Genomic DNA, 10,556 nt, shown 5'->3' with positions numbered 1-10,556 from the left:
ATATATATATATATATATATACACACACATTATATTGCCAAAAGTATTTGCTCACCCATCCAAATAATTGAATTCAGGTGTTCCAATCACTTCCATGGCCACAGGTGTATAAAATGAAGCACCTAGGCATGCAGACTGCTTCTACAAACATTTGTGAAAGAATGGGCCGCTCTCAGGAGCTCAGTGAATTCCAGCGTGGTACTGTGATAGGATGCCACCTGTGCAACAAGTCCAGTCGTGAAATTTCCTCGCTACTAAATATTCCACTGTCAACTGTCAGTGGTATTATAACAAAGTGGAAGCGATTGGGAATGACAGCAACTCAGGCCACGTAAAATGACAGAGCGGGGTCAGTGGATGCTGAGGTGCATAGTGTGCAGAGGTCGCTAACTTTCTGCAGAGTCAATCACTACAGACCTCCAAAGTTCATGTGGCCTTCAGATTAGCTCAAGAACAGTGCGTAGAGAGCTTCATGGAATGGGTTGCCATGGCCGAGTAGCTGCATCCAAGCCATACATCACCAAGTGCAATGCAAAGCGTCGGATGCAGTGGTGTAAAGCATGCCGCCACTGGACTCTAGAGCAGTGGAGACACGTTCTCTGGAGTGACGAATCACGCTTCTCCATCTGGCAATCTGATGGACGAGTCTGGGTTTGGTGGTTGCCAGGAGAACGGTACTTGTCTGACTGCATTGTGCCAACTGTGAAGTTTGGTGGAGGGGGGATTATGGTGTGGGGTTGTTTTTCAGGAGCTGGGCTTGGCCCCTTAGTTCCAGTGAAAGGAACTCTGAATGCTTCAGCATACCAAGAGATTTTGGACAATTCCATGCTCCCAACTTTGTGGGAACAGTTTGGGGATGGCCCCTTCCTGTTCCAACATGACTGCGCACCAGTGCACAAAGCAAGGTCCATAAAGACATGGATGAGCGAGTTTGGTGTGGAAAAACTTGACTGGCCTGCACAGAGTCCTGACCTCAACCCGATAGAGCACCTTTGGGATGAATTAGAGCGAAAACTGCGAGCCAGGCCTTCTCGTCCAACATCAGTGTCTGACCTCACAAACGCGCTTCTGGAAGAATGGTCAAAAATTCCCATAAACACACTCCTAAACCTTGTGGAAAGCCTTCCCAGAAGAGTTGAAGCTGTTATAGCTGCAAAGGGTGGGCCGACGTCATATTAAACCCTATGGATTAAGAATGGGATGTCACTTAAGTTCATATGCGTCTAAAGGCAGATGAGCGAATACTTTTGGCAATATAGTGTGTGTGTATATATATATATATATATATATATATATATATATATATATATATATATATATATATACACACACACACACACACAGTTAAGTCAGAAGTTTACATACACCTTAGCCAAATACAATTAAACTCAGTTATTCACAATTCCTGACATTTAATAGTAGAAAACATTCCCTGTCTTAGGTCAATTAGGATCACTACTTTATTTTAAGAATGTGAAATATCAGAATAATTGTAGAGAGAATTATTTATTTCAGCTTTACTTCTTTCATCACATTACCAGTGGGTCAGAAGTTTACATACACTTTGTTAGTATTTGGTAACATTGCCTTTAAATTGTTTACCTTAGGTCAAATGTTTTTGGTAGCCTTCTCACAATAAGTTGCTGGAATTTTGTCAGGTTTGTAGGCCTCTTTGCTCGCACACGCTTTATCAGTTCTGCCCACAAATTTTCTATCAGACTGAGGTCAGGGCTTTGTGATAGCCACTCCAATACTTTGACTTTGTTGTCCTTAAGCTATTTTGCCACAATTTTGGAGGTATGCTTGGGGTCATTGTCCATTTGGAAGACCCATTTGCAACTGAGCTTTAACTTCATGGCTGATGTCTTGAGATGTTGCTTCAATATATCCACATAACTTTCCTTCTTCATGATGCCATCTATTTTGTGAAGTGCACCAGTCCCTCCTGCAGCAAAGCACCCCCACAACACTATGCTGCCACCCCCATGCTTCATGGTTGGGATGGTGTTCTTCGGCTTGCAAGCCTTACCCTTTTTCCTCCAAACATAACGATGGTCATTATGGCCAAAGAGTTACATTTTTGTTTCATCAGACCAGAGGACATCTCTCCAAAAAGTACAATCTTTGTTCCCATGTGCACTTGCAAACTGTAGTCTGGCTTTTTTATGGCAGTTTTGGAGCAGTGACTTCTTCCTTGCTAAGCAGCCTTCCAGGTTATGTTGATATAGGACTCGTTATACTGTGGATATAGATACCTGTCTACCTGTTTCCTCCAGCATCTTCATAAGGTCCTTTGCTGTTGTTATGGGATTTATTTGCACTTTTCGCACCAAACTACGTTCATCTCTAGGAGACAGAATGTGTCTCCTTCCTGAGCGGTATGATGGCTGCGTGGTCCCATGTTGTTTATACTTTTGTACTATTGTTGTACAGATGAACGTGGTACCTTCAGGCATTTGGAAATTGCTCCCAAGGATGAACCAGATTTGTTGAGGTCCAAAAAATTGTTTTCTGAGGTTTGGCTGATTTCTTTTGATTTTCCCATGATGTCAAGCAAAGATGCACAGAGTTTGAAGGTAGGCCTTAAAATACATCCACAGGTACACCTCCAGTTGACTCCAATTAGCCTATCAGAATCTAATTGTCTAATTGCCTAAAGGATTGACATCATTTTCTGGAATTTTCCAAGCTGCTTAAGGGCACAGTTAACTTAGGGTGTACTCACACTAGGCAATCTGTACCGTGCCTGAGCACGTTTGACCCCCAAAGTCCAGTTTGTTTGACTAGTGTGATCACTCCATACCGTGCCCGGGCACGGTATGCTGAACTGTGCCTTGGTCCGCTTGAAGCGGTGGGCTCGGGCACAGTTCAGTTGGCTCAGGCACGGTACGCATCTAGCGTGATCGCTAACCGTGACCGAGCATGGAACTCGAAACATGACGTCAATGATGCAACTGGGCAAAGGGATCACTTTGGTCTACAGCATAGGTGCAGTGTTTACTGGAAATTTGGGCAGACGAGAGTATACAGGAACAACTGGATACAACACACAAGAACACATAAGAACTACAAGATATTTGATAAAATTTGCGACTATCTTCGTGCTCGTGGATACCAAAGAACCACTGAGCAATGACGTGACAAGATGAAAGAACTGCGGGTTCAGTATCTGAAGGTAAATCTGGCAGCTCGTCAGACGAAAAGGATAAATTCCAGTGGTACGATGTTGTCGACAATTAGGCATGTGAGAGGGCCGTGTGTCACCGTGCCCCAATCGACTCAAAATAAGCCACAAAGTAAGTAGCGTTACAATGATGGACTCCATTGTGCTGTGCAAGAGCGCTTTTCTTCCTGTTTTCTTCAAAACAAAAAGTTGCATCGTAATGGCGTAAGCGTGCTCAGGCCCGGAACGTTAAGTGCAATGTGAGTGCAGGCCAGCAGGGGAGTGGGGACAATCATGCTTGGGCACAGTACAAGGCAACCGGGCCTAGTGTGAGTATGCCTTTACTATATGTAAACTTCTGACCCACTGGAATTGTGATAAAGTCATTTACATTTACATTTATGCATTTGGCAGACGCTTTTATCCAAAGCAATTTACAGTGCCCTGATTACAGGGACAATCCCCCTGAAGCAACCTGGAGTTAAGTGCCTTGCTCAAGGACACAATGGTGGTGGCTGTGGGGTTTGAACCAACAACCTTCCGCTTACCAGGTCAGTGCTTTAGTCCACTACACCACCACCACTCACTTTTAATTGGATATAGTCAATTAAAAGTGAAACAATCTGTCCGTTAACAATTGTTGGAAAAATGACTCATGTCATGCACAAAGAAGTTCATTTAAACAAAACGTATATACACACATAAATAAATAATAGATATGTTATTTATTATCGTCACAGTCACACTAGAAATTTAACTTGATACCATAAGGTTTGTTACCCCTGGTATTGTTGTTAGGGTGTTAGTTAAATATACATTTCCATCTGTGGGCAGCCTTACAATAAACATATCTAGTTGTACCTTGGTTAAAAAGCATTCATTGGTGACTTTGAAATTCTTCAGCCACTGAGATGCCTGGATTGGCTGGTCGAAGCGTGAGGGTCGGGAAGAAGAGGGTAGCAGCTCTTTACAGTTCTTTACCCACAGATGAGCTACAGAGTGGAAAGAAGAGAGAGAAACTTCACCAGACTCAAAACTACATTTGTGTTATGTTTTGTTTAAATGAGGTTCTGCAGAACTCACCATCAGGTATGTGCAGGTTCAGCCTGCCCTGAGTATAGCAGTAATGCAAGGTGTGACACAAAGACATGGTCTTTCCAGTGCCATTCAGTCCATCTAATGCACAATGTCAAGGGCAATACTGGCATGCATTCACTAATGTCTGAATGCTATGGTTAAGATGATGCCAGTGGGCAAAGGAAAACAGCTCACTGGATCTAGGGATAATGTGTTTGTGCAAGTGTGAGGATACAAAGTATGTAACACAAGGCAGGTTTGCTATAATCAGCTCTCTTAAGGTAAGAGATGAGCTCAAGCGAAGGCTGTCTCACCATCACACAGCTTTCGTTAAAGGTCTTTACCTGAAACAAGAGCACATGCAAACCTTATTTCCCCAAGCAACATCAAACACAAAAGTCATTGAATTTTTACTTGGGCTTTATTTAAGAACCCATATCAAATGAATCAACGCCAATAGCCTTTTGTTTACATTACAGCCATTGTCAGTGGCAGGTGGTATTACGAGGAGGGACATTCTCATTCTGGATATGTAATGACTGCAGAATAAGTCATTAATATTTTTGGAAGAGGTCAACCCATGGTAGATTTTGCCGATTGTTTGATAACTTAGTTACTGATAACTAAGGTGGTGGAAACGGCCGATAACTGATTAATTGTCAGTTTTTAAAATAGATTTTCTGAATGTTAAAAAAATTTCTTAGTACTTACTGTGACGGGCACAGACATAGAAGCAGCAAGAGTCCAAAATGAGTAAAATCCCAGATATGTGTTTGTTGTTCAACCAAAACCCCAAAAGATTTGGTGCATAACGCAGGATTTTTAATTATTCATAATAGGGCTGGGCGATGTAACTGGAAAACAATGATATCTGACAAATACCCCGATGCCGATTTCAACACTCATTGACAGACGATGTTCAACAATAATCGGGAAATGACAAAACCATGGAGCTGGGAAATCGGCAAAAATTTTAAATAGTAGCCCAGAGTATGAAATTAGCACCTGCTCGAGTCGCGACCTGCCAAATGCGGGTTGTCTATTCATGCACGGAGGCAGGTAATTTTGCTCGTCTGTCCGCCACTGTGGTGGGCGACCTGCAAGACATCTTGGAGTGAAACATGACAAGAAATGCTGTTAAACACAAAGACATGGGCTTGAAGAAACACACTTTATTATATTTTTAAGATCAGATGACAGAGAAGCTGTCGATGGGCGTGCCTGATTCGCTGTTTGTTCAGAAGCATGAAGTGCAAGAGTGTCTTGTGGAACACGTGCATGTAGAGTTCTCACTCTTTCTTCTCTATTTCAGTTATCTGAAAACAGTTTGCAAGAATAGTGTCGTCTATGAGAATGCTGCAAATGACCGAAGACATCCTCAGAAGGTGCTCGGAGTTCGTATTGCTTTATTTCCACAGAACAGTTTAAGCTTAACATGCATTGCGAATGCAACTCTGTAGGTTCACAAATAATAAAATAATACAAAAACACCTAATTTATACTTCAATTATCATTATTATTATGTTTACATTTATAATTTTCTTTAGATCTTAATTTGTATAAGTAATTTTCCACCTGTTGTTGTAGATGGATGCTTGTGTGATGGCAATTGAGAAGTGGTAAAATACTAATTTTTTGACCACTTTGATATTTTGCTTTTTTGTTTTGTTTAAAGTGCAATTTGAATTTAGAAATATGTCTGGATGAAGTTTTTCATGTTTCAATAAATGAATTGAATTTTGAAAGCAAAATCAATAAAGCAAAAATATTACATACACCCTCAGCAGTGGGGGCAGGGTGAACATATTTATTGCATATCGCCCAGTCCTAATACACAAGCCTGAAGTATACCAGGGACTCTTTTTTTTTTTATGTCTGTGCTTTCAGCTCACACAAACACACAAGGGAAATAAAACATGAACTTTTACAATCATCTACAATGTATTACAAAAGAATCACTATAAAGTAATACATTTTCATATGGGCTAATGAACACTGTATAAGCAGTGATTCATCAACATAAATCATACAATAAAACAACATAAAACATAATCATAAATAGCTGATCAACAGTAGATCATCAGTGATCGCTTCTTCAATTCGTCAGTTGTCACATGTCTTTTTTATAAAATTTTGCATTACTAATAGTGAATAGGTTTGCAATGATGACAGTGTTTTGGCTCCTTTCCAATGCTCTAAAGGTAAATTTTCAAGAAATTAAGCTTTTTGTATCCTACATATTGACCAGATGAAGGGTTTTGTCCACAGAGGAACATGGAGAAAAAAAAAAAAAAAAAAAACCTGCAACAATTTTTGCCGATAACCAATAGTTCCAAGAACCAGCTATCAGCACCGATTGATTGGTTAAACCAAATCAAATTTTAGGTCCATTTGTCCAAAGGAAGACAGTATATTTTAAATGCATATAGGCCTTTATCTGCTAAAAGTAAATTTTGACAACTTTAAGCAATGCACTAGCGTGTAGACAGTGCTGGGTGGATTACTTGTGAATTGCAGTCAGATACTGATTACAAATTACATGACAACAAATGCAATCAGTAACATAATCTCATAGATTACATTTTTTTTGGGGGTAATCTAATCAGATTACTTTCAACCAAATCTGCATGGTTTAATCATTTGAGTGGTGCTAATGTCCACAAATTCAGATAAATGATTGCAAATGTAAAACTATTAAGTTTTCATATTTTCCCCCATGATGCTGATAGAGGTCTAGGTCCTCCATCAATGACAGACTCAAATATGGTTGAGTTTAACAGGCATTTCTTATTGGAGTTTCTAAAATTATGGACAGGTTCCTGGGGCACGTTAACACAAATGTGGTCATGCAATTTCGCGATTTTACAAAGACCATCCATGTGTGGTAAGAAGTCAGACCAGTTATATTTGTGAATCAGCATCACAAAAACGACACCAAAAGTGCATTCATATACATTTTTGAAGCCGACTACAAAAGCAATTTAAGAAACTAAAAGTAATTTTATGGTGCCAATCCAATTGAATATAAAATGACGTGTATTTGTGCATTTTCATGCGTTTGATGGACAAAACCCTTCCAAAGACATTGCGACACATGGTTATATTACACAGAGAGTGATAATTCAAATAATAATTGAAAAAAATGTATTTGAGTTGATTAGAGTTGCGATGTTAAATTAAAAAAAAACATGCAAACACACATCCAAATGCTTCTTTAGATTTGACTTAGAATCCTTTGCAGTTGACAGGATATTAACTTTTGGAAGGCAGAGTTTACATTGCACAGTGATGTTTTTGCCCCGTGTCTTCTTAAAAATTAAATTATCTCTATAGATCCAGAGGTTAAATGCTGAGATAGACCTCTCCATCTTCACCTGGCTGGCTAGTAGCGAGTATCAGTTCTAAGTGCAAAACACACAACCCTCCCCTCCTCCTCACTTCCGAAAACACTTGAAGACTTGCCGAATGTATATCAGCAGTGTGCTGATTTAGAATGAAAAATGTAACAGATTGAAAAAAGAGAATGATTAGGATGATCATTTTTTTTTTTTTTTTTTTTTACAATTTACTGCCGTTACCTTTTTAATATGTAATCTATAAAAAGTAACTGCAGTCAGATTGCAACTACTTGATGTTTGTAATCTGATTACATAATCCAGATTACATGTAATCCGTTACTACCCAGCACTGCATATAGATGACATCAAAGCTAACAAACATGGAATAAAAGCCTCAAAACTTCAATTCTGATTTCATGGGGTCTTTAAATTTATACTTAATTTTTGTGCACTATTTTACCTGCATCTGGAAACGCGGAGGCAGACCATGAGGAAAAAGTGTGTGGATGTGAGCCAGGGGGAGGGTGTAGAGCTACCCAGTGTGTTGTTCTGAGTGGCACACCTGAGGAAAAAGAGTGTTGGTGAGGAGAGAGAAAGAAGACAATTTAAAAGGATTGTTCACCCAAAAATTTAAATTCTCTCATCATTTACTCACCCTCATGACATCCCAGGTGTGTATGACTTTCTTTCTTCACCAGAACACATTTGAAGAAAAATATCTTAGCTCAGTAGGTTCTTAAAATGCAAGTGAATGGAGATTTCTCTTTTGAAGCTCCAAAAATCACAGACAGTCAGCATAAACTTCATCCATATGACTCAGTGATTAAATTGATGTCTTCTAAAGCGATACATTGGCTTCGGTGAGAAAAATATCAATATTTAAGTACTTTTTAACTATAAACCATTGCTTTCTGTAAGCTTCACGAAAGTGCCGAGTTCACGTGGTCTCTTGTGTGACGTATTCACGTTGGCATATTACGGACGTAATCTCACGTTCTTCTCTTGGTTGAAAGCACACAAACGCATCATTGTAAGTAAAAAAAACAGATACAAATACAGATCTAAACCAAAACCAATGAAGCTTCTGTACAGCGTTCCTCCTACTCGGTTGTAAACAGCGCTGCTCTTACATGCCTCAGTTCTTACGTGTCTCATGTGCCAATGCGATTACGTCACATGCGCATACCGCTGCTGAACGGAATGATGCTTTATAGTTAAAAAGCACTTAAATATTGACCTTTTTCACACCAAAAGTGATTGTATCGTTTAAGAAGACATTAATTTAACCGTTGGAGTTACCGCTGGATGACGTTTATGCTGACTGTCTGTTCTTTTTGGAGCTTCAATAGTCGGATCACCATCCACTTGCATTTTAAGGACCTACTGAGTGGAGATATTTTTGTATTTTTCTTCAAATGTGTTCTGGTGAAGAAAGAAAGTCATAAACACCAGAGGGAGAGTCAATTTTTTGGGTGAACTATCCTTTTAAAGGAGGAAGTTTAAAGGGGGAGTTCACCAGAAAATATGGCATAAAATGCCAATTTAAACAGCAATTAGCAACTCAGATCAAACATTTAGGATTTTGTCTAAACAGTTCTTGTAGACAAATCATAATTCAATAGAAACTTTTTTTCTAAAATTGCCTTAGCAAGCACCACAATTCATCAGTACACAAGCTAATTAAGCACTATCATGTCAAAGAAAGGTCTATGTGGTATTGGTTGAAAGTCCTGATTAATATCTACAGTGGGCAATAAGTGTAAGCTTTGAGGTTGTCAGGACATACTGGATCTTGCTCTGAAGTTCTGAAGACTGAGAGCAGATTTGGCTCTGCTGACGCCATCTCCATGGCAACCGCCTCAAGCTGCTGTCTGCTGCTACTGATGTGGAGGTGCCTGAATTTCTGTGTCACCTGGTAATGCAATCTTAACTTTTTATGTGCGACATGTATTGTAATGTTCAATTTAAATGAACTTTAGTGATAACAAGCTTCCGTGCACTGAAGCAAGTAAGATCACTTACTGTTGGACGCAATCGTACGGAAAGTTTGTGCAGATTCATATTCTGAAACAAAAGCAAAGCAGTTCATTTGGTCAGAGAGGTGTAATCAGGTTGACAAAGTATGATCCATTGGCCCTTATCTATCATGGCCTGCTAATAAACTCCATCCCTGAATTGGCTACATCACCCTACTCTCCACCAATAGCTGGTGTGTGGTGAGCGTTCTGGCGCACTATGGCTGCCGTCGCATCATCCAGGTGGATGCTGCACAATGGTGGAGGTTGAGGTGATTCCCCCTATGCTATGTAAAGCGCTTTGAGAGCTTAGAAAAGTGCTATATAAATGTAATGAATTATATTATTATTAAAACAGGTTAATCACAGTTACTTACCAGTAGAAAAAAAGTCACGCGATGTTTAGAAAGACAAAGACTCACTTGAGGTTGAAATGTAAAATGATAACCACGCAATGCTTGTTGATATGAGAGGTCGAGCTGTCACGGGCCACGGTAGGTGGAGGTCGCCATTTTGCTTTTACAGCCCGGAAGTTACGTCAGCACGTTAATGTTGCAGACAGCCAGAAAGAAACGCGGATAGAAAAACACCACGGATAAACACCATGAAAAACTGACTACAACCACAAAAACAGTAATTTAAGTCTCAATATTAAAAATATACCTCATATACCCATTCATTATTTACTCTAAAACATAAAATGCTTTCAGTTTCTACTGAATATCATCCAAACTTGGCATCGCCCAAATATCCTACACAAGAAGTTATTAATACAAAAAACCTGTGAACTCTCTCTTATATCCTTTTTTACATTTTAGCACAATGTCGGTTTATCCAGAAACAAATTACATGATTAAACAATAATGCATTTACAGATCAAAAAGGTAAAACATTTAAGTTTCTGTGTATATACAGGTGCATCTCAATAAATTAGAATGTCGTGGAAAAGTTCATTTATTTCAG

At 39.4% G+C, this 10,556-nt stretch overlaps 1 protein-coding gene across 1 annotated transcript; it reads right to left on the bottom strand.

The window, feature by feature from the left end:
* Positions 1-224: 224 nt before the first annotated feature.
* Positions 225-10,163, bottom strand: LOC127452781 (28S ribosomal protein S29, mitochondrial-like). Its single transcript, XM_051718489.1, has 10 exons — positions 10,016-10,163; positions 9,601-9,642; positions 9,365-9,490; positions 8,039-8,140; positions 5,462-5,556; positions 5,246-5,348; positions 4,476-4,584; positions 4,247-4,339; positions 4,025-4,155; positions 225-1,182 (listed from the first exon to the last, which is right to left on the bottom strand). The coding sequence occupies exons 5-10, from the start codon at positions 5,518-5,520 to the stop codon at positions 1,171-1,173; spliced, it is 507 nt and encodes a 168-aa protein (XP_051574449.1). The 5' UTR covers positions 5,521-5,556; positions 8,039-8,140; positions 9,365-9,490; positions 9,601-9,642; positions 10,016-10,163; the 3' UTR covers positions 225-1,170.
* Between the last annotated feature and the right edge of the window lie 393 nt (positions 10,164-10,556).

This window comes from Myxocyprinus asiaticus, chromosome 15, assembly GCF_019703515.2.
Source record: "Myxocyprinus asiaticus isolate MX2 ecotype Aquarium Trade chromosome 15, UBuf_Myxa_2, whole genome shotgun sequence".
Taxonomy (NCBI): domain Eukaryota; kingdom Metazoa; phylum Chordata; class Actinopteri; order Cypriniformes; family Catostomidae; genus Myxocyprinus; species Myxocyprinus asiaticus.
Note: the sequence above shows the minus strand (reverse complement) of the source record. Positions and strands in the feature narration are given on the sequence as shown.

Excerpts from the sequence above, each read along its gene's own strand:
- LOC127452781 (XM_051718489.1), bottom strand. The coding sequence starts at position 5,520 with ATGCACGTGTTCCACAAGACACTCTTGCACTTCATGCTTCTGAACAAA. Across the intron at positions 4,585-5,245 it reads GCAGGTCGCGACTCGAGCAG|GTAAAGACCTTTAACGAAAG; the intron begins GTGCTAATTTCA and ends CTCTTGTTTCAG. Across the intron at positions 4,156-4,246 it reads GAACCTGCACATACCTGATG|CTCATCTGTGGGTAAAGAAC; the intron begins GTGAGTTCTGCA and ends TCCACTCTGTAG.